The following is a 24,976-nucleotide window of genomic DNA, read 5'->3' as shown; positions in this document are numbered from 1 at the left end:
CAGGTCCAGGCTGTCGACAGGCAGACCCAGCACCCGGGTTCTTCCCCTGTGAAGCCTTGCTGTCGTGGACGCAGTGCCTGGTTTAACACCATGTTACTGAAACTGAAATGCTGAAACAGAGATGCTGGATATTTGAACACTAGATGCTAATGAGGAGCTGGGTATTATCTCTCCTCTTCATTCTGCAGGATGAAGGTACAACTGAAAATTTATGACATACGACTAAAGAATGTTTTGTGATTTTTGCACGGATTTATTTTCCTCCCGTCCCCAACATGCTCCTGCCATCACAATCAAAGTGTTCATACTTCAATGGAAGGTTAAAATATCTGGTAACACTTTACTTGAAGCCCCCCTGCATAACACATTATAAGTACATTCATAAAGCATTATAATGCCATTATAACATGTGTAGCTATAGTTATAAACATTCATAGATGATCACAATGCCAGGACCTAACCCTAACCCTAACCCTAACCCTAACCCTAACCTTAATCCTATGCTGTATACTGCTGTATACTGCTGTATAGTCAGTTATAAAGCATTGTGATCATGTATTAGTGTTTATAACTACTTATAATGTGTTATAAAGAGGGGCTTCAAGTAAAGTGTTACCAAATATCTTATGTAAAACATCTGACATGTTCTCAATGCACTACTGTGAATAAAATGTGTGTTTATAAGAACTGCAAATTATTGATTGTCCTAATGGTTTTGTAAGTAGAGCTGTAGTGTAGAACACCAGAGTCTTTGCACTCGTCACACACTGCAAAATGTATCAGCTTTAATAATCGAGACACTGAACGTACAGTTTGCATTCAGTTCACTGGGCCAGACAGCTTTTTGTCATACATCTCCACTCGTCAGTGACGTAGCGTGAGCTGAGCTCGGGACACCAAGACAAGGAAAACATCCACAAACCATCCAGCAGTTCTGACAATAGATAGTCTGATAAATCAAGATCACGAAGAGCTAATGTCTTTGATTGCTTTCCGGCTCTGCAGTAATAATTCCAGTCACACTTCAATTAATTAAACCTGAGATTCATATGAGACTGATTGCCTTCATCTCTAATTAAATACAAACCATGAAAAGGACGATGCAAGTGAGAACATATCCATAGTTCCTCTTTAAAGTTCTGATATCGTCTCAGAAACAATGTAAATGAACTCCTCACTCCTGGCAAATTATCTCGAGAGGAACGACACACGGCACGAAAAGAGGATGAAATGTGAAGTGCAGGGCCGCCGCGTGTCACGTTTAACGTGAACAATGGGTTCATGAACTCCGCCTCTCTGAATGACCGAAGGACCGGAGACTTGTGGAAATTTGTTTGACAATGTTGAACGGTGCTGCGCAGTTAACGGCCGTGCCGCTCAGTGTGTGTTTGTAAGGGGAGGCTGGCGGCTCAGCGGGAGAGGCGGCTCGGGGGGTATTATCAAGTCAAATTTTGACCTTTGACCAAAACACCTCTTTCAGAACAAGAGCAGGAGCACATGTCAAACAAATGAAGCTGTCAGTGTGCGATTTAATTTGCTCGTAGGAGGCCAATCATGTAGGAAACAGAAGAAAAAAAAAAGGAAAATGACCTCATACCATGTCTTTCTGGGTATATTGAACAAAATTGGCACTTCAAACTTCCCCACTATGAAATTCTCTCAGTCCTTTTCTTCCTGCTACTTCATAACTAAATTTTGATTCATGTTCCTGGACTTGAGGGTGTGTGATCGCCTCCTCCTTTCACTTCAAGAGGAAGGTAAAATGCTGAGCGTGTGCAGAAAGTTAAAGGTGGCGTGGAGCGGCTCATTAGGATGCAGAGCTCGGAGCGAAGATTCAACATGTGGCAGGTCCTGAAGACTAAATGCAGACAGCCAACAGTCGGATCAGGAAAGAATTCAGTGTTTGCCTCAGCGTTCGGGGCGGAAGGAAACACCGTGCCCTTGAGAGGAAGTTTCTCATATGGATGCACCGAGGCAGACTGGATCAAGATATAAAGAACGAGACAAAGAGTCATCTTAAAGAAGTTTAAAGAGAGCACAGCTTCTGACATTCAATACATCCTGCTAATAAAATCAGACAGAAGAAAAAAAAGGCCCTCGTATAAAAAATTAAACTGAAAACTACAATTTACACACAGCAGTGAGTGAGTGGTTGCTATGGTGACGGGCATACGGAGGTAAAAACCTATATCGCCAATTAAAAACATTGTGCTGGAAATGCTGATGTTATTTCATTTTCTTTATCGGAAAAAGTTTTCAAATCCTAACATTTCTGTGTTTGACCTGAAGTTAAAAATGAACTCATCTTTTTCACTTGAACAGAAAACAAACTACAGATTGAGCTGTGGAAAAAAAATATTCCACATGTACAATGTGGTGTTTGGCTTGTCTCCTGGCTCCTAAACTTTCAGATTACATAACAAAGCCAGTATTTCGTGAGCCGCCTGAGAAGAAATCCATCTGCTTCTTTACACCGTTCAGAAAACCGCCTGACTGTTAAACAGTAGTTGAGGCAGTTTGCATTACGCACACCGTCCTCATGAATTTCTCAGCGCCCGGGCCAGTTGACAAGCATTGCGTTTTAGTCTTTAGCCGCTGTGCTGCAGCACATCCGGAGCAAACACAACAGAAAGCTTCGGCGTATAAAGACCGATGCGTGCGTTTATACAGGATCAGCCTGTGAGAGAAAATCTAATGTCGGGATCATTGACAGTATATTAAAGAGGTCAGGATGTAACTCTGAGCAGTTTACCGTGGTGCATTTATTTTTTTTGCTCATAAATAAAGTTGCTCCACGATGCTAATCAATATCTAATCTCACAGTGGAATCTTTCTGTAGCCCTGTGAAAAAGACAATGTTATTTCAGGGCATAAAATCTGTGGGAATTTTGTAAATAAATAGTTTTATGAAATGGAAAAAGAGAATGAAAGTTCATTTTATTGGATCTGATTTCCTGTTTTTGGAAAAAAAAAAAAAAAAAAGAAAAAAGAAACACTGGTTAAAATGGATTGAAGTGATTTAATAAAATATTTGTGAGATCAGCTGAGTAAATGTAGAGTTTAACACATAGTTATGAATGATGTTTAGTTGATTTGAAGCCAGAACACTTGATTGTGCAACCTAACATGGCAAAGTCTGAAAAGTTACTCATCGTAATGCTCATTTGTCATTGGACTTTAAAGTATTTATAACCAATCCAGGCCTTTCCCTGAGCTAAGGGGGCGGGAAAAGTGATGCTGCTTGCGAAAAAAAGTCTGTGGGCGGCCGTTAGAGAGCGAGCGAGCGAGCGTCCGGTTGTGGAGAGCATGAAGTGATCTTGAAGGCCGACTACCTGATGCTTGAGTACAAATCAATACTAATGGCCATTTTTTTTTTGCTTATTGCCCAATTTGAGCGAAGCAACCACTAAGTTTTGGATCTCGCTGCACCACAGCTTCCAACCAAGCCTGCAACAATCTTTAATACATGGTTCTGGTGTATTGGTTGAGGAGTGAATATGTGTGTGGGCCCACACACACACACACACACACACACACACACACACAGGACCAGAGTGGGATTTTTGTTCCTTTTCCAAACCAGTGTGTTTCGGTTGTGTTTGATTGTGCGAATTGAAGGACTAATTTCATCTAATCTCATGATTTAAAAGATGTATGAATTGAAAAGGTGGTTGATTTCAAAAGGTATTTGGTTTAAAAGACACTTAATTTGTAAAGTATACGCCAGAAGCAAATATTGCTTTAAGGTATTTTACTACTTAAGTTCAAAAGGAACTCAGGCCCCATCTCAGTGTACTAATAACTTGAGAGAATATTCCACAGCTACATCAGATAGGGGTTTCAATTCTTTAGCCACAGTGCTGCAGTTATCATGACTGTATTTCATTTGTTGGGACGCCAGCTTTGCCCAATGTGATCTTGAGTGGAATGTTGGTGAGGGGGCAGCTGTGGCTCGGTGGGGGGAGCTGGTCATCTTCCAACTGCAATTTTGGGGGCTCAGAAACTGCTGAAGTGGTGAAAACCTGCTATCTCAGGGAAGTCCGTTTAGCATTTACTTGCCACCTCTGGACATTTCCGTCTGAGCGCAGATGTAATCCAGTCAGCCGTAGCACTGCAAGTTTCCATCTGATACTTCAAGGTTCCCTTTTTTTTTTCTTTTTTGCCAAAGGTTGCACTGAGCACAATGCAGGGACTTCAGGAGAGCTCTGAAGCTGGGCTGCAGATTCTGGCACCAAGTTGTTTTTGTGTCAAAATGAGGCCTCAGTGGACCAGATGCACCAATAAGCCTCGGTCACCCATGAACCTATAGCGACCCGGGACAGTGCTTTGACAGAAAGTGACCACGACAGGCTGGACCCACCTCACTAAAGTTGCAGTTTTAGAGAAACACTGACCCAATCGTCTAAAAATCTCAATCTGACCTACAGCAGATTCTCCTTGCGCTTTAGCATTTCAGTATGTTGCTGGATAATATATCCCAGCCACTAACATTCTGCCATGATAAAGACATAGCAGGACGATCTTATCTGCACAAAATACATTTATGGAATGTATGAAAAAATATTCTACATTTTTAACTAAAATTATTTATTCATTTTTAGAAAACATCAATGAGAATCAGAGTAAGACTGCTGGACATTACTTTTTGTGCGAACATTCACATCCATCTTCTATTCCCCCATGACAATTTACAAAAATCATTTGGGACAGATGGGAGGGTGCTGATGACAGGAATGGATCCCTAGCATAACAAAGCACCATTAAAAGTCAAGTGTTATGAGCTGAATGAGCCGCAATTTAGAAATCAATAACACTGGAGGAGTGATCGTACTGGATTTCAGTAAATAGTGTGTTTCAGTGAATGCATATTGGAAAAATGTAATTGCATCATGGAAGTTTTTCATTTCATGCTGTCCTAATTGTTATATTTTTCCCTCATTTAACAGCACATGGATATGCACTTGCGCGAAAGGGAACGGTGAAGACGCTGCTTGTGGAGGCGCTTCAGTACAGTCAGTACAGCAAGATAAACAGCATCACATCAACCGGCTCCGCTCGTTTGGCAGCTACTCGCCGGTAATTCCTGTCCAAAGCACAATGCAGCGAAATAACTGCATTTATTTTGAAGATGAGTAGCCACAGTGGGGATGAGAAAGCTTTCCCCTCAGCTGTGTCGGCACCATCTCTACCCACAGAGCTGCACTACGCCGAACCGTGAGCTTAACTGTACCGCTTGTCCCAACTCTCCACTTCATTTTACATTTGATGTGCTGCATTTGAAATCACTCCCTGAGGTTCTGCGGTCTGTTTTACTGAAAGAAAAAAAAGAAAATAAAAAAAAAAACATCTGACATGTTTGAGATGAAGCCGCTTTTGGAAAACACTGAGAAGCACATGGTATGACGCACAAAACACTTAGTATGACATCTGCTAACACTTTTATATTTAGACACGTCTGATATTCTGGTGTTTTCTCCGCATGACTCAGCACATATGAAAGAAATTCAGCGGCATATTGTTTGCTGCACTTTCCACGCTTCCTTCTTTTCGGGGTCTAATAATGTATCCTGTGGCTGTTTGCTCCTGCAGCGGTTTTATTTCCTCAGGGGAGGAACATTAAAGTTTCTTTTTTTATACATAACACAGAAGACCAGTGGTCTGTGAAATAAGTCTGAATTGTTACAGTTTTTATGAAAATGCACTTTTTTCCCCTGGAAATAATACAGTAATTTGTGCAGTTTGGCACCAGATGAAATTATTTTCGTGCTACTAAACTATTTAACATTCCTACAATAAAATCTGGCAGAGAGAGTGGAATAAAATGTGAATACAGAACCACTGCGATTTGAATGTGCTCAAAAATAGAACTGGTCTCAGAATTATCATAATCAAAATCTCTTTTGCTCTCTTCGCTCTCACTGTCAACTCTACTTGACTCCTCTCTCGCAGCGATGCAGCTGGGGCTGAGGAGGAAACATAAAATCATATTTGTGCGTCCCAATTAGACGCCAACTTATATTTAGCGGGCAGGTGCTCTCGCGCTGGACCCTTCTTTAATTTTGCTAAAATTATCCCGGCGTTTGAAAGGTACCTGCACGTCACGTTGCGATTTGATATTAATTGTGCCGTAATAGTTTTTGCCACCACTGCAGTCGTAAATAGATGAAAAACCATCGTCACGTATTAGAGCAGCTGACAATGACTGAACTTTCACTTTCATGTAAAAGTAACTAGAATTTATACGCCCTGAAAAACTTTAATTTTCTCTCAGTCTGTGCTGTGAATTAGTTTTTTAGGGACAAGTTTTATTAGCTCTCCTTCAAAACCTTTCTTGCGGCTTTTATGAATCAAGAATGAAACTGTATAGACAGATGATAAATCATTTACCGGGTAAAAACCCGTCTGTGTGTCTCACCTGTAGCTCCTCTCTGTATGAGCAGCGTCGCCTCCGCGCCCACAGGACACTCTTTCAGCATCTCCACGACTCGTCCGTGCCCGGCTGCAGCCACCGGCTGCTGGTTCACCTCCAGGATCAGATCTCCCTCGATGAGCCCAGCGGCTGCCTGCGATCCCGGTTCCAGCACCTGCAACGCGACAGCGCCATGCAGCTGCCGTCACTACATTTCAACGCCTGCGATTCTTTTTTCTGTGCTGCGAATTCCAGTATGGATCAACTCCACTGTGCACCTTATTGCTGAATTCAATATATTCCAGTGGGCGGTGGGAGAAAAGGTAATTTTCAAGTGTCACCTCATGTTGAAATTATTTGTGGTGAAGTGATGAGGGGTTTTTTTTTGCTCATTTGTTTATACAATAAGTCCTAAAGATTGAACACAAAAAGGCTGGATAAGACAGATGTTTGTTTTAGGATTGCAGATGTTCTGATGTGCGAATATAAATACAACAGGGATAAGAAATAGCATCTGTCACATCGCAGCTCATCCTGCCTGCTACTGCACATCAGTGGGGGGGGGTTTCACGCCGCACCACCAGAACACAGTTCATTCATGACACTGTTAACGGCTCCCTTTGTTTCCTGCTATTGTGAATATCGTCCTGCTTGAGATTTTACTCGACCTGCTGTTATAAACCTGTCACAGGATTAATCTGTGAGTCAGCCTGACTGCTGAGTTTTAGCTGTCTCCTGAGATTTCACTCTTGAAATACCACCTTCAATTCCCGAACAGATGTTTGGCGACCGTTAAAGTAGCGGGCGGATCTGAAGCCGTCAGTCCTCGCTGGTCTATTCGTGCCTGCTGAGTGAATAAAAGGGATGATCACCTGTTTGACTCGCTGACCGGTAGGACTGTCGGCGATGGTGAACCCGAATCCCTCGGCCCCTTTCACCATGGTAACCGTCAGCAGCTCTGCGGCTTGTGCTGTTGCCCCGGCGACGCCTGCAGTCCCCGAGGAGGCCATGGACACGTTGTCGTCGTGGGGCGTGAGTGCCGAGGCGGAGCCGGGCGTGGTGGGCGGCAGGGAGGAGCCGTCCAGATGCGTGTCCCCGGGGTGGGAGACGCCGGCCTGGGCCAGGGCTTGAGGGGGGAGCTGGGAGCTCAGCGACAGGTACTCCAGGTACGGGTCGTAGCTGCTGCGCCCGTTCACCACCAGAGGGCGGTGCTCCAGGCCGATGGGCGTCAGGGAGGTGCTGGCGGCGCCGCTGGGGTCCTCGGGGTCGAACGGCAGAGGGTATCCTCGACAGAGCACCAGGGTCACGCTCTGACCGATCGGCACCGACTGGAAAAGCTTGACCACGTCGGCGTGCGTCGTGCCGAGCACGCAGATGTCGTTGATGTACACGATGACGTCGCCTGGAAGAGGAGAGGACGAGCGTCAGTCGCACGCGGCTCCCATAAGATCCGGTGTCAGTAGATTATGTAGGGCACGCCGCGCAACACAAATACAACTTGTTACAGTCTGTTGACACAAGTGTCAACTCTCAGTGGGATCAGAACATGTTGCAGCACTGAAGAGGAAGCACGCCGTCCCTCTCAGGGCAGCGCAGGAACACAATCTCAGATCTATTAATGCCCGTGTGAGACGAGGAGGTGAGAGAGAGGGAGGCTGAGTCAGGACCGAGACCTCATCCCAAATATTCAGGTGGAAGGAAGTCACACAGACATGAGAAGTTACAAAGTATTAATGCTCTTTAAAACTGTTCTCCATTTCTCTACATTCTGTACTTCTCTTACAAATATATATATTTTTTGCTTCTACTTGTTAATTTTTGGGTACTACCGTGGTCTGCTCCGCGCTAACCACAGAAAAAGACGAATCCTTTGTGTAACCATTAGCGCTTTTCACGCAGGACTAACAGGAAAAGGTGAAAACTATGTTAAAGAACCAAACAGAAGAGGGCGAGACTTCACCACAGAGAAAGAGCAGAAAATGAATGTGGAGAAACACGGCTGGAAGTGAACCACATAACACTGATAATGGAGCTAATCTGCAGCAACATCTTCATTCATTCAGGACTTTCTTTAAGGGGAATCTTTGAAGTTGTTTGTCCAAAGAACAGAAACAGTGAATAGAAATGTCCTTCCACTTTTATACTCTGAGAACATCTTCAGAGTCTATATATTTTTTTCATTCACTTGAGTGAATACGCAGAATCAGTGCTTCTCCTTTCATCATTTCATAAACTTCTACCAAAGAAAAAGATCATGTGAAGCTTTGATACATCTTCAGGAAAACAGATTTTAATTCAGACTAATGCAGAATGTATAATGACGCCTACTCCCTTTGCTTTGCTGGAAACATGCTGCAAATGTACATCACTGCTTCTACATTTATTCTTAACATGTCCTCATTGCACCTGTCCGATCCAGCAACACTGATCAAATGTCAATGAACACCATGCAAATGGATTCTGTGAGAAAGTCAGAGAAAACCACAGGCACAAGAAGGACATGCAGGATAGAAAAGTACTGAATCAGGACTGAATTATCATATTTATATTCACTTTGTCTTGCCGGTTGAACGTTATTCCTGCATACCATAACAAGCCGGTGAAATAAATTCACAAATATGACACCAGATACTCTGTCATCTTTCTTGTAGTCTGAACGTGCAGAAAGTTATGGATTTCAGCCGTAAAGTCGCAGCTGCATGACAAACGCAGCTGCCTCAAATCCTGTATTTCACACTTCTGGAGGCAGTCTCTGTCACGCACGCACACACCAAGCCGTGCACGCACGTAAAAAAAAAATAAAAAATAAACCCCACATGTCACAGGCAGGATAGTACACAATCCCTAAGAGCAGCTCAAATAGGCCAGCTAATCTCAGTCGAGGAGTGTCTGTGTGTGTGTGTGTGTGTGTGTGTGTGTGTGTGTGTGTGTGTGTGTGAGTGTGTGCACATATGAGTGTGAATGCGTGAGCGCATACATGTGTGTGAGCAGCTCTGGCAATGTCACAGAGTGGAGAGGAGAGAGAGAGAGACAGAGAGAGAGAGATAGAGAGAGAGAAACTCTGACAGGCCAGGATGGAGGGATGAAGAAGAAAAAGCAGTGAGGAAGAAAGAAAAAAAATGGATAAAAATATACTGAGGCTGAAAACAGAGGAGAAGTGTCAGATGACATGGTTAGATAGGAAAGCATAATAAAGGGTAAGCTGGAGAGACAAAGAGAGAGATGGAGATAAAATAGAGGGAGATAGAATCCAGATAAAAGAGAAACTGATAGGCAGGGGGACAGACATGAAAGAGGCAGAACTGAAAGTGGGAAGGAGGATTCCCGGCTCCAAAATGAGCTCCAAATGAGCAGTTTAGGCACCAGTCGGGCCCGGCATGAGGCCATATCACAGGTTCAGAGGAGAGCGCTTCTCCTCTCCTCCTGTCACTGTTGACTTTTATTAACATCAGCTCTTTGAGAGAGGATTCGAACTAATGGTTTGTTTCATTAGGGATTAAAAACGATCTAAATCAGTGGCGTCCCTGCGGGGGCTGGTGGAACAATGTTTAGGTGTTTCTCATTGAAAGCAGCATGCAGAAAGTGGGGATACGCTGCCTCAGTCATGAACATTGTAGCTGAACAAACACAAATTCATAATTAAGTTTTCACGCACAGCACTGCATTATTACTCAAATAACCATATCAAAATATTAATTAAGCTTGTGTTTTTTTAATGAAACACAAACACAAGGGTGTAGTAAATTCACTGTGCAATGACACCTCTACATGACTCCGTTTGGAGAAAACCTTGACTAATGGGAGCGCTGCATGGATACCGGACTTATCGTGCAGCAATAATGTCCACTAATAAAGTTGGCGTTATGTGGGCTGCTGACAGTTATGGACAATAAAATCATTTTCTTCCACTCTTTTTAAAAGAGGGATGTTGGAGTGCATCAGCAGAGAGAGCGCAGAGGGGAAACCGAGGCCCTCGCGTGGGACACAGAATGCCAGGGGCACAAATATAGGGCATCCTAAATACGCCACCAAGGGCCACTGATAACCCTTTCAAAGATAAACTTGAAATTTCTGAGGACACAGAAACTTGCAGTGCTCGGTTTCAGATTATAGGCACTCAGAACAAGTTTCCTTCACCCGATTTCATCAGACACACAGCGTTCAATCTTCGATAGGTGAATATAAGATACAGAGCCGAATAAGTTACACACTATTCAAAATGATAAAAATTCTATTTTGCAAAGCAGTGTGGTCATATGAATGTCTAAGAGAAAAGTTGGCTCTGTGATACTGAAGGAAAACAAGATTTATTTTGTTTACAAGAAGATTTGTTTGTAAGAAAATCACTGCAGGACATCAGGACACACAAAACAACACCAGGGATTGTTTTACCACCACTAGAAACTGAAACTGCACAAACACTGTCAGCGCTCACGGCCAACATGAGCTGCCAGTCAATTAAACAACCGTCCAGGCAAACTTGGTGTCTTAGAACGTTAGAATCTCCTCCTCATAGAGCAACGACGCTCCAAATCACCACAAGAGCAACAAATTAGAAGAGATTTGCTCTCAGAACAGCAACACTAGAAATATTGACTTGTTCCTCTGAGAAACACTGGAGGACTCTTTACATTGATTTCACAAAGAAAAATCCCTTATGATACATAAATGCAGTTTGTGTTTGTAGCTTTGTAGCCTTTTATTTAGAGAATGCACAACTTGGAAGACTTTCTGAATGAGAATTAAAGGGTCAACTTACACATACGACTTGTGCAAGTCAGAAAAGGAAATTAAAAGTTCCATTTTTGTGTTTTTTAATATTTGAAAAGTATAAAAGAAACAAAAAAGGTCAGACATTTCATGATTTATCAATTTGTCTTTGATATATTTTCATAGGATTTCTCTTATTGGTTATAAAATCTTGCTGTGTCGTAACACTGTCCTAATATGTAAGCTGTGAACATGTCCCTAAAGTGTCTCCTTTCACTTATTTTACAGCTTCTGCAAATAAAAGACTTATTAGACTCTCAGACTGAAGGCATCATTGGGTGACATTGTGGACTCACTGGGAGTACGATAAGGTTTCCCAAGGCAAAGAGAAAAAAAAACACATCATCATTGCTCAGAAATGCCCCGAGCTGTGCTTCGCTTGATGCCAATTCACTTTGCGCTAAAAAACAGATGAATACTGACGCTCGGCTGTGATCCTCTGACCATTAATGCACGAGAGACGCGGACAGAAATTACACAACAGGCAGGTGAAATCACGCTCCGGCGAAATTGATACACTGCCAAGAAAAGCTCTTCAAATTTGATCTACGGGGGCAAGAAAATTCAGCTCCATTACGCTGAGGAGTCACGGTAATGAGGCTTGCGCTTAAACATTCCTATAAACATGACATTACGCCGTCAGCAGTGGCGGCGGCGACAGCTTGCCATTTGTTTAAACCTCAATTTATTTCTAAACAAGTTGTCAAAATTGGATTGTACACATAATTACCTGTGTCCATTTTGCCGTCCTGAGCGGCCGGTCCATCTGGTATTACGCTCTTCACTTGCAGGAACTCGTCGGGCTCGTCGCCTCCGATAATTGTGAAGCCGAATCCCATGTTGCTCTTCTGCAGGGCCGTCGACAGGAAGGTGCCCTTCAGCTGGGTTGGGTCCCTCGTAAACAAAGGCTTCTCTGCAATGGGAGAAAGGCTGCATGAGGACAAAATATGCATCCCCCATTTTTTGAAATACTCAACATGTGGATTCTTTTTTTTTATTATTATTATTATTACAGCAAATTAAGCTAAGACAAAATAGTTCTGCTCTGAATGCCACTATTGTGAAGCTCCGAACACTGATGACGGTACATTTCCCTGATAAGCTGACTCATTGGAGATTCGCAGTTTTCACTCAGATGAAGCAGTACATAATGTACTGGCATAATATGTCATCATACGCGTGCCTGGATTAGCCCATTAGAGGCCTCGGGGTGAGCGTGTTCTCTGTCCCCCGCACTGCCAGAGATCTCCAGTCGACCCTGTACATTGTGAAGTTGCGCGTCTGCCCCATCAAATACTCATGAAAGTGCCCACTCTATGAGATGGGTGAGGAAAAGAGTTGGAAAAAAGTGCAATATTCAAGACAGAAAATCATTACAACAGGGGAAAATGTATTTTAAAAATGTAACAGCTCATGACAGCCTGAAGACGGAGGCCATGTGCTGAGCTCATCCCCTCTACATCACGGCGGTCTCATTTTTCCGGAGCTCTTTGGGTGTGTCGGTATGCTTTGTGTGTGTTCATACCTCTATATATTGTAGGCAGCGGCAGAGCCGACAGTCCCTGGCTCTGCATCTGCCTCTGCTGCTCCAGGCGTCTCTTGGCTTCCAGGACAGGGTTCTCAAACTGTGTCCTTCGATTGATGTGACTGGAAATACAGAGCAAACAAATGGACAAATTATAACCATTCCGCAACATTTCAGCATAATTCCCTTTCATGTTATGTATTAAGCTCTGTATTCAAGTAATAAGCAATCTTCTTTATGGCTCGGATGTACTTGAATCTGAAGTAAGTTCATGAGAATCAAACCCTTCACGGTGTTGAACTATCACACATCAAGACTTCACTGAATTGATTCTTTTTTGTTCGTTTTTAAGCGGGTGCTGGTCTTGTTTATCAGCCATGTAGCTGTGTGAAGGTCTTTCAAACCTTCAACTCAGACAGGCCTGTGGGTAAAAAAAAAAAAAAACACTCTGACAGAAAGTCCAGGATGACCGAATAAACTAAACAAAAAAAACAAAAAACAAAATTCTTTTATTCAATACATGAGTGATTTTCTAATTTATTCAGTGCAGATCAAATTGGGCAGTGAGACCAAAGCCAAAAGACAGGTGATGCAGCCAGGAAAGCGACCTGCGTTTGTCTGTAGAAAAATGGCATGAGCATCAAGGAATCTGTGAAAACATGAAGGTGGCAGAAACAGAATTTGGCGAATACTGTGGCGAGAGCAGCTGCTGTTTGTAGGTTATTATTATGAGATCCTACTGACCAAGACAAACTGGCCTCGATATGTGTCCTGAACAAAAGAACTGTGTGAAACATACTGTTATATTTACTTCCAAGCAAATGCCTCTTTGGTGGCACGTGACAGTAACAGGAGTAATCACACCAGAAATGTGGAGTTTCCATTCTACTCTACTCTGCACTACATTCTATTCTTGAAAACGTCATGACTTTAATATCTCATGCTGACATTTCAAGCATCTGCACTTCAGGCTGTCTAAGGCAGGCATTACTCCAAAATATCAGGATTTTCAGGAAAATCATCGACACTGGAGTTTGGACCTTATTTTTCCTGTTTGATAATATTTTAGTCCAGCTCCTAAAAGACATTTCACAATGTCCCTGCTCTGGTAAAATCACAGCAGTGATACTGATGCTCAGAAACACAAACACATCAGAAATAAAGTTACAGTTGCAGCTTACAGGAGATAAACCCAACAGAATATTTGGTAATTTTTTATTTGGAGACAATACAGCAATCCAGAAACAATGAGCTCAATATGTGACTAAATCCAGGCAGGTGTTTACTCTCCGTACAGCCAAAATATCTCAATAAGCTTGAGGATAACACACAACTAGCTGCTCTGATGTTGGAATTTTCTGCCTCCAATTTGACAATAAACTCTGTACAACTTGATAAAGCTTTGTGTTTTTAGATGGATCCTGTGGTAAAGATGCACATATTCTAAATATAATATCAAATGTCCTCATATGTTCCAGTATTTTAAGCCTAATATTGTGGTAATTCTGCCTGCTGCAGCTCATATTTCAGATCTTTGGATGATCGGTCATTTGTTACATCATTAGAGTTTATTTCAATTGTTGCAGACTAAAAATGAGTAAATTCTAGAAATTCTTCACTTATCACTGAAAGTAACAAAATCTAGACTACTTGAACTGTAAATAGGAGCATCTAAAAAGTGGAATATAAACAGTGTGTTTGTAATAAAACATGAAAACACCATGCAGGCTGGCTAAAGTTTATCAGCAGAATTTTTTGGGAGAAATCCGTACAGGGCAGCACTTCTCTGTAAAAATTTAATCGAATGAGCAGAAATATATGAAAAAGAAATGAGGATTTAGTCGTTTATAATTCATGAAGAGGCGTTGTAAACCACAAAAGTGCATTTACTGTTTCACTACCGAGCAGATAAGTTGATTTTGAGTCGACGGGGAAACTTACTCGACGTAGTAGCTGCCGTAGATGGGGTCATCTATCTTTTCCCAGCCATAGGGCAGCTCTGAGAGGAAGAAAGAACACAGACCAGGGAAATGAAGTCAGTTTATGCTGAGAGAGGGAACGCAGACACTAAATTGAACCACTGAGGGGAGACAACATGAATCTCAGGGCTCACAGCTAGACGCTCCCAAAGTGCTCTTTTAATAGACACACAACACTTCGATCTGCAGTGGTGGCTTCTTCATGGAGACACGAATCACAACAAAGATGTCAATACAAGTCCGGGTGGGAGGAAAAAGACTTTCAAATCATCTGACACTTCATCCGGCTTTGTCCCTCGTTCCCCTCCTTCAATGGCACCAACAAATCCTTCAAGGCCAAATACCTTCACCATAATACTCTGTGTTTGTCTCTCGTTCTTTTACCCACCCACTCACTTTCGCCTTGGAAGCTTTCCACAGCTGTTGTGTTAATTGTCTCCTCCTCTCCCTACTCCGGCTCTTTGTTCCCTCCTCACTTCATCCATCCCTTTGTTGATTTATTTCTTCTCTCTCCCTTGTAAAGGAACTGGGTCAAGGCGCTGCTAAGATCCCTCTGCTCCCTGTCCTGGCCGCACTTCTAACTTTCTACTGATGCACACAAACACACAAGCGCACAACATGCAGCCTGTTGTCATGAGCAAAACACTGTCACTCGATGGTGAGGAGGTCCCTGATTTGCATCTGGGGGATTGAGCTTTCCTCCCACAGTCCAAATTCATGAATTTGAGGTTCACAAATTGCCTGTCGATGTGAATGTGAGTGTTTATGGACGTCTGTCTCTCTGCGCTTTTTCTGTGATGGACTGGTGACCTATAACCAGCTGGGATCAGCTCCTCCACTTTGACAAACCCTGGATGAACTGGGATGAAAGATGGATGGATGTCATGAGCTCCCTCTGCTGGTATTTAAATTGAGATTTTATCATTCGGCTTTCACAACAAAGTATAAGAAACGCTGACACAAGTTACTGAGCTAACACACAAACAGTGTACAGACGGACCACAGCATGCGTTCATCTGCCCAAGCTGTTTGCTTCTCATTCAGACACAAACTAGGACCAACACATTTCCGATTAGCATTTATTAATCATTTCTGACACCCGCATGGTTTATGATAAAGAGTGTATGGTTGCCGTCACACACAAAAGATAGACAACACTGATTATTCTGAGGGCCACAAAAATAAAATGAGATATATGAAAATTGTGATTTCTAATTTCATTTGAAAAAACTCTAAACTAAGTTTATTAAATCCAAGTGCAGACTTTTTTTTTAATCTTCTTCATGAACAATAACACAAAGCTAATAAAACTGGATATCAGTGTTAAAAAAGACTGGAATAAAAAGACAACCAGGATGAGAGTTACTCATCGGGGACATGGCTGAACGTAAAACATGCACAGTAAAGTGGACAATAACTGTCAACCTTGGTGGGAACAAAACAGGAGCGCGGTGGAAGGTGAATAAAAAGAGCAGGACAAATAGTAAACAGAGTGTGCATGAGGATGTGTTTTATTTGGACCAAAAGGTGTGTGGTGGTGGCAGGTGGGGTGCAGCTCAGCTTCCGCTCTGTTTATCAGCGGCTCACGCGTCACGTCAGGCCGACGCTCCGAGCAAAGTTCAACACTTTCAGGAGCTGCGATTCAGTCTTAGCTTGTTTTTAGCACCGACTATTAAAAAAAAAAAAAACCTAGCAGGTACATAGAGTTCGCTTCAGCTGCCTTAATGGAGAATAATCATCCTTGTTTTAGCACGCAGTTCCTGACTGAGGTGTGATTTGTTGAAAAAATATAAATGAAATAAAAAAAAAAGTTAATTATCACAAACATTTCTTATCACATAATGAACATTGTTATTAGGGGGAACATATGAACATCCCTGCTGAAAAAATGCATTTAATCAAGGTAAATTATTCATAAAGTTAATTCTGGAAGCAGTTTTTCATTGTGAACAAGTTTTGATGAAATTCACAGATATGCATATCAAAATAATTAACGCAATAATTACCATGTCCTTAATAACTTATATCACAATCAAACTACTGCATTCAAACAGCGTGTACATTTCTCAGGCCTGTTTGATCATTCGTCTTGTATGTTCAAGTGTTGCACTGTAAAGTTCTGGAACAGTCCTGTACTGTGGTTTAGTCTTCAACACTTTCACTTCATCTAAAGATTATCAGCAATCGATTCCTTGAACTGAGTTTACGTATGTTCCCGTTGATGTGAATTGTATTTGGGACTACAGTTCACCCACACAGTCCATCACCACTGATGGACTTGTAATCTTGATATAAATAACCTTTTTTTCTGAATGCATCAATGTGTGTGTGCTTGAGCGTCATGGTTGATCAGTTTGCTGACTCTGCACCCCGAGGTGAACGAGACGGGCACGTCTCAATCGCCTTTGCTGTGCTGCATCGGGGATTTTTTTTTTTTTGAGCCGATCTGCCATCGCCATCGCCTCAGATGAACCCGTCTCACATCCTCGAGGTGAAAAAGTCAGCCGGATTCACACCTCACACCACCTTAAATTCCCTCCCGCCCCGGCGTCCACGAGCCACCTTAAATGCCGGTCCAACTCTTCCACTAGTCGCCTGCCCTCCCTCTCGAGTGAAGGGGAGACAGTTTCCATGGAAACCACCAGTGGAAGTCTTTTTTTTTTTTTTCTCGCCTGAGCAGAGGGCTCTGTCTTGTCTCTATTTCCTGCCATTGAAACTCACGCAGAGACAGAGTGAGGGTGTTTGTGTGTGCTCTTCCACATTCATACAAGTCCATATTTGCAGAGCGTGTGTGGTGTGTGTTAAATGGATGACCGGCGTTTGCATGTCTGAAACGCTGAGGGCGTCATTTCCTCCGACGCTGAACGAAATTCCTCATCATGCGTGTGAGTGTGGTGTGAGCACTGACGGGCTATGCGAGTGTGCATGGGTGTCTCTCTTGACATAAAGTCTAATTGTGATTCCTCTGCATTAGATGACTCATCTTTCCCCTCGCACAGAGTCTCCCTGACCAGCAGGCAGCCATGAGCCGATACAATGAACTCATCTGACTCATCTGAAAAAAGATGCACGAACTCAAGAACAAACTTAAACCCAAAAACCTCCACACACACACACACACACACACACACACACACACACACACACACACACACACACACACACACACACACACACACACACACACACACACACACACACACACACACACACACACACACACACACACACACACACACTCTAAGGTCTCCAACACTGGACCTGATAAGCTCCTGTTCTGCATGTTTCAGGTCTCACAGTCTGCCAGCACATCTCAATTTAACAATGATGTCATGAAAATGTCAGAAGAAAGATCAATAACGAAAACATTATTCCAATCAGGCATGTTGTAGGACAACATGCACCAAGAACGTGCTGGAAAGGGCAGCGCCAGTAAACCCCGACTGAGACAGACTGGCCTCAAATCCATGTTTTTGGACTTTTGGAGGAGACTTGAGTCCTGGAGAGAACGGCAGAATGAGATGAAATCTCCTCACAGAAGGGTCCCAAAGCTCAGATTTAACCCGAGAAAACTGTCACTATTGATGCAAACACAATTTCTGTCTAAAATGCTAAAAAGGTTGTTTGTTTTATTTAAAGTCTTACATTGACATATTGTTTGCCCTGCAAAATTGTTGAAAATAAGAGAATGTAACATATTAAAAAAAATATCCTGAATATTTTTTTTTTTTTTAAATCGGGCAACTTCTAAAAACTGAAAAAGAAAATATGACTTTTAAAGAAAATTTGAGTGATGCCACTCAAATTTTACTTCCCCTAAAGCTCTCTGGAGCCCCCCAGGGGAGGGCCACGTCTTACTTTGAAAACCACTGGTGTACAGAAATGTTTTACAAACATGTTATCTGGAGTGGAAGAGGTGGTTGTTGTTTCATTCTTGTGAAACACTCTCGTCTGATGGTTTATAACATCCAGCATAACAACAGGAGCTCTGGGAGCCTCTGTAATGCAGGACAAGGCACAACAACAAGTGGCTGAGGCTCAGGTGCTAGAGCAAGTCATCTTCCAGAGTTTGGAGAATTAAGCTTCCATCTTGCTCTGTTCATGAGTTGAAGTGTCCTTGGAAAAACAGCTGCCACTAACTAATGTTTGAGTGTGTGACTAGTTGTGGAATGATGGAGAGTGGATGTAACAAACCATTGAAAGGAGAAAAAGGCACCACATAAGTGAAAAGTCAATTTAGACACGTGCAGGTGACAACTCCATCATTTATATGAGAACTGAATTACTAAAACAGTGAGACAGGATCCAACAGTAGATGATATTTTTGACCTTTTTTTTTGCTTCAAACTGTTTAGTTGTTACAGCTTCTCTGTTATTTTGTCATTTTTATCCATTCCTATATTTTCAATGATGAAAGACAGACGTAGTAGGCTCAGCTTGATCCTACATGGTATCTTGTAAAGCAAATTGAAAACAGTCAACTGGATTGATCCAAGTGGCTCTGTCAGATCAGACTGTTCCCATAACTAGACTGGATCATCCGAGTTCACATTTAGTCGTCTGTAAAGCAATTCCAGCAAGTCACAAAGGTTCCTCCACAGCTAGCTATCAAGGTGACAACATATTTTCACAAATTTTAACAATCCCAAAGTAAACCTTCCTTAGCAATGCAACAAAGATGTTAGCTGCTGAACTGGTATCTTTTATGTTGTGAAGGAGAATACAATTTCATCGACTCAACTGAAGTCTGACCACTGCAACTGCCACCCCCCCCCCCCCATAAAAACTGAATCCTCTGAGTGCTGACAAGAGGTTTAGCATTCACTCTGATGTACAGGACATTTGCACATTCGCTTCAAACGACATGCTGTAGATGGGTAAAGCAGATTTCTGATATCAGCGCTTCTACAAGGCTGTGCTGCAAACTAACATGCTGAAAATAACTAATGCTGAGACGCCACAGGCATCCCGATTATCATGCTCAGGTTCACTGTCTTGGCTTATCAGGATGCAAATATTTGCTCATTAACATAGTCCTCAAAGTCAGACAGGCCTTCAGTTTGACAAGTGCTGGGTGGAGCAGATCTTGACTGAGGAGCTAAAAATGAACATGACAACAAATTACCTCAAGTATTAATACATGATTAAAAGGCCTTTTTGATTTGTTTTGTTTATTTATATTTTGCTGAGTGACACTGCTGCTCTCATAATTAAAGGATCTTGTGTTTGCACTGTAATAACTTCCAATCTGAAAGTTAAGTGCATAAAAAAAATAAATGAAAGGGTTCTTAAGATGGAAACGAGACATGAAACAGTGAAAACAGATAAATCTGAGAGAGGAAAAAAGAAAAACAGAGACAGAGAAATGGTCCCGGTCCAGACATGACAGAGTGTAATAACAGTGATGCAACCCAGAGGTAACGTTTTTAGCGGTGCTGTCTGACAGAGGATGCATGTGCTTCAACACTTCTCATCCACAAAACTCTTCCTCCGTGTCCTTCACATTTATTTGCCAAGAGAAACACCAACAGGGAAAATATGATCACAATCATTTCTTCTGAATCCATTAGATTTCCTTTCTTTTTGACAACTTTACTGTCTCTTTCTTTTGCTTCTGCATTGGTTGCGAACTGTCTTTCAACAGTGACATCGGATTCAGTGAAGGATCCCTGCCTCGACAGTGACCATGGCCAGCCATTTTCCATCGGGAAATATTTTCGAAACTGGTGTGAGATGGAGTAAATATCAAAGGCAGCGTTGAAAGTAACTCTTTGGAATTGGAATTGAAGCTTTTCTTGCACTGTTCTTCCCTCCTCTGAGAGAGAGGGGAGATATGGGCTTGTGTTATGCAACAAAAGGCTCACTGACAAAAAGACTGCATGCAAACTAGATCTGCGGTGACAAGGCTTTGAACTCCCAGAGTCTGCCTCAGTATATAGATACATCACAATGCAGACAAAGGTTGTACGTTAGTGCAAATACGTCAACACAAACAGGCGTCTTCTAAAACTCTGCCTAAACGTAGCGTGGGAGAAGAAGAAGCCTGAGAGGCTGAGCATGGGGGGAAAGGGAATGGCGAATGAGGGTGTGTAATGCTGAAGGAAAGTGAAGCAAAAAGACCAGACATGTATACCAAGAGGGAAGAGACACAGATGAAAGCATGTCTGAATGTTTGTCTGCTTCCTTCCTCAGGCTGTGAGACTCTGGGAAATCCTTCAGGCAGAGGGGGCAGTGGAAAACAGCAGCATCACCTCTCCCTGATAATTCCTCCACACCTTTATTGTTTAATTCACTCTCATTACGTAACGGCACAGCCTCACTTCCATCCATATTTCATCGTTTGACAAACTTAGCCATCCATTTAATGTGTCTTTGAACACTCGCGATCTGCTGCGAATACCAGAAAACTGGCACAACATTAAGCACATATCTGAGAGCTACAGGACGCCAGAGCCATCATTAGAAGCAAAGAAGGCAGAGTATCGTGAAGACGGACATGCTGGTTGTTACAACTACACATCCTTTTGCCACGCTGCCGACTGCTGAGCTGTTTATGCTGGGAAATAATATTCTCTGGCAGCTGCAACTGTTTTCACGACGATGTGAATTCAAAGGTGCTGTGAGAGGATGCAATGTGTCATCCAGGGCCTTCACCGACGCTCTGCTAACAGCCTTTGATTCAAAATCCTCTGCAGGCTGTGATTGCTTAAGCGTTAAGTTCCTTTAACGACCGCCTCCCTCCTCAAAACCAGAAACAGGCACAGCGAGAAAAGAAAGAAAGAAAGACGTGGCATGCATTATTCTGCTTGTTCTTAAACATGGCCGCACTAGGGATTTGATCCGTCTCAAAGGGGAAATGTTTGAGAGTGCAGGAAACAATACGTACAGGCCATTTTTCTGCCATAAGATCCTGTGCAGTGATTCCTCAGAACATGGTTTATGTTCAAGTTTTGGCAAAACACATCCATCTCACCAGCCTCAGATGTATTTTAAATTCATTGCTTCGTCAAATACTATTTCATGATTATTTTACTTGCAGCAAATCTGTTTGCACGCCTTTTTAACCACGCGGGCCTGATAGATGGGATGCTGTATTTATATATTTAACTGTAGTAAAAGTTGCCCACTTGAGATATTACTGACTGTAACTACTCAAAAATACAACCAGACATCTGATCATTGCATGAATTAGAAGATAAGACTTTGAAATAGCTTTTCTGGATTTTACAGTCAAAACACACGTAGAACAACAAGGTCCCTGGGTAAAAGTCACCAAATCTATTTGATTCTGAAGCTTCATCAGTTCAGAGCAGGTAGCGGTCACCGAGAGGAGAGGGATTCTCTTACAGCTCAGTGAAGCTGTCTCTGAGCCGCTCACTCATTTTGCCATTCCATTTCATTAGCTGATGGTTGTTGACTGTGAAATGTTGCACTTTCACATCTGATGATTTGTGGACAATTTCACTGTAGATCAGACAGTTTAATTTGCTAATTCTGCTAGAATGTGACAACTTAGATTTATTATTCTGTTCATAGAGAGTTTGTATTTTACATGTATTTAACTAACATTTTCATTTCATATATCCAAAACCTGCAGGTTTGCCTCATTGGGTACCATTGCATGTATTATGACAATTCTTACAAAGGTGAAAAAAAAATGCATTTTTGATTGTAAGGCTGACAGTAACTAAAATACTCTTACTGACTAGGGAAGATTGATTGAATACGCAGCTTACCTTTAAAAAGTTGAGAAAATGTCCCAGATGTTCATATTGAAAGTGCAGAGCCACAAAGCACTGCTGACTAGTCTTATTTGTAGATCAACAATTTAATCACTGCAGGTCACTGTCAGACTTACAAAGGCTCTCGGTGCTGTGGCTACACCCTTGTTTATCTTATGGACCGTAAACTTCAGGTTGGAACTTGTTGTGAAAAACATAAAGTCCCTTAATGAGAGATTCAGAGAAGCTGGAGAAATGGCAGCTGAGCGCTGGGTGACCTCAGGTTACTCTTGTTTCAATCCCTTGAGGAAAACTCTCGAGTACTGTTTTAAGAACAGATAAAAACAGACAAAAGCCAATGTCAACAGAAAGCGGCACCATTAAAATATTAAAGAAGTTTTCGTGGAGCATCACAGACGACAGAGACTTCAGAACGCTGTTGACATCTAACATGACAATGTACGCTGGCCATGTTCGAGGAAAAGCAATTGTGCATTGACAGAATGTGTGTGTGTGTGTGTGTGTGTGTGTAGTAAGATCCAGTTCAGAACTGAGCAAGTTTTATTAGTGAGAGAGAGAGACGAAGGCAGAGAGAGGGAGACCGACTGGGAGGAAAAGTGAGGAGTAGGAGATTGAAAGTGTGTGTGGATTGATTAGTTAAAGCCGTGAGGAGAGAGAAGCAACTCAGAACTCACTCGGGTGAATCACATCAGAAGCTAATTTTCTGACCGCAGGCTGTGACAGTAGCAGGAACAGAAGATCAACTTATTGTTATATATCACGCCAAACTAACACTTTACTGACACAGACACTGCCTTTCGAAGATTTCAACAACTATTTTGACTGTCTTTACCCAAGAAAAACTTTTTTTGTGATCTTAAGATTACCCAGATTAAAAAAAAAAAAAGAAACTGCAGAATAGTTGGTACAATAAAAGTGAAATACACTATCCCAGCTCAAAAAAAAAAAAAAAAAAGACGGTCTTTATTGGAGGTTTAGGACAGGTCAAACAAGGATAAAAAACCTCTCTACTCCACAAAACATAATTTATATCAACTACACATTTTTTCCTGGACAGCATTTCATCCTCGAGCCTCTAAAATAATTACTTTTACAAGAGAAGAGATGCTTGTTTTACTAATTCACACTTTGGGTACAGTCAGAATGCAATGAGCTTTTGAGAATCGATGCTACTCCCGTCTGAAGTGTCAACTTTAAAAGTCTGAACCTGCCAACGTTGAGCAAATTATTTTTCCTAATCTGCAAACTGAAAATAGCCTCAATGGTTTTTATACTTTTGTGAGTAAAATGTGCTAGAAAATAGACAACACAACTGATTTTACATAAATAAGTAATTAAAGAAATGTAGGTGCAATATGTTTTATAAAATGTCTTTTTGAGTTTAAAAAAACTCAAAGTGAATTTCTAAAGACTTGGTAGGAACTTTTAGACTCAAGAAAAAGTCAAATACTGATTTTACTCAATCTGATGATGTTTAAACATCTGAAACTCAGATTATCTTACAAACCAGGAAAACATTCATCCATCTTTCATACTGATTCATTCAACTTTGGGTCGCCACAGACAAACATAACAAGCATGATTAGTCAAGCAACAAATCCATCTCCATATGGGAGGGCTTCTGAGTAAAGCTGGGTGTGGGATCATTGCCCAGTGTCTCAGTGCAAAGCATTATGGGACTGATCCACTGACTGAATCAGGTGTGTGGGGGGAAAAAAAGTGTCAGATAAATGCAGAAAGTGTTTTAAATTAATTCATGCTTCAGTTCTCAGATTGTGGCTGCTGTGTCCAGCTGTGGTCTGGGTGTTTGTCATTCACTTTCACACAACACATCATGAAGACTTGTTACATTTCAGAGTTTTATGGCATACTTTCCATAGTTACCAGGCGTTAATCCCATACAGACAGTCTGAGGACCGGAAGGGACCCTCAGTCATGCCACCCACAAACAATTATATAAACGGTTTGCATTTAATCAGATATTCAATTCAGATTCACATTTCAGGCTTACACATGAACATTCACACAAATTAAAACAAGTATTAGTTGAAAAGGTTTCTAGCTTGTTTGTTTGTAAAACAATCTAGCACTCACTTTATCTTCCACTAATGTGTTTGTTCTAATTTAATTTGGAGGTGTGTTATTCTTCAGAGGTTGTCAAACAGTTTGAAAAGATCAGAGTATTTTTGTCATGTTTCCTCTTGGTCCAGTTTTAATTAACTCCTGGACATTTTAGTAGCTTTATAAATGAAAGATAACTGTCTTCTTCATAACTGTGGAAAACAAGCAGCAGACTGAAGACTTTTGAACAGCAGACGATTTTTCTGCTTTGACTCAAACACTCTGTGGAACAAACAACACAGGTCTTCAAATGGCAGGAAGTGCAGAGACAACCCGCTCTCACAAACACCGCAAAGACAAACTGAAGCCTTGTTGAAACTCACCGTCTTCCCTGCATTCCTCCGGTGGCTTTGCTTTCTTGGCGAGCCGAGGATCGAGCCATGACGTAGTTTTGGTGTTGTGACTGGAGAAGAAGAAAGAGGAGCGGTGA

The 24,976-nt window shown here is 42.0% G+C and overlaps 1 protein-coding gene across 4 annotated transcripts in view; it reads right to left on the bottom strand.

The window, feature by feature from the left end:
• magi2b (membrane associated guanylate kinase, WW and PDZ domain containing 2b) overlaps window positions 1–24,976 on the bottom strand; it is an 88,146-nt gene that overhangs the window by 12,328 nt on the left and 50,842 nt on the right. For all 4 annotated transcript variants that reach the window (XM_030097154.1, XM_030097150.1, XM_030097151.1 and 1 more), the window contains exons 6-11: window positions 24,870–24,949; window positions 14,646–14,703; window positions 12,705–12,826; window positions 11,910–12,092; window positions 7,282–7,811; window positions 6,416–6,584 (exon numbers count right to left, since the gene is read on the bottom strand). In XM_030097154.1, coding sequence (XP_029953014.1) covers window positions 6,416–6,584; window positions 7,282–7,811; window positions 11,910–12,092; window positions 12,705–12,826; window positions 14,646–14,703; window positions 24,870–24,949 — 1,142 coding nt within the window. The remainder of the gene's footprint in view (window positions 1–6,415; window positions 6,585–7,281; window positions 7,812–11,909; window positions 12,093–12,704; window positions 12,827–14,645; window positions 14,704–24,869; window positions 24,950–24,976) is intronic.

Source organism: Salarias fasciatus, chromosome 7, assembly GCF_902148845.1.
Source record: "Salarias fasciatus chromosome 7, fSalaFa1.1, whole genome shotgun sequence".
NCBI lineage: Eukaryota > Metazoa > Chordata > Actinopteri > Blenniiformes > Blenniidae > Salarias > Salarias fasciatus.
The sequence above is the reverse complement of the archived record's forward strand: the minus strand, read 5'-3'. Positions and strand labels throughout refer to the sequence as shown.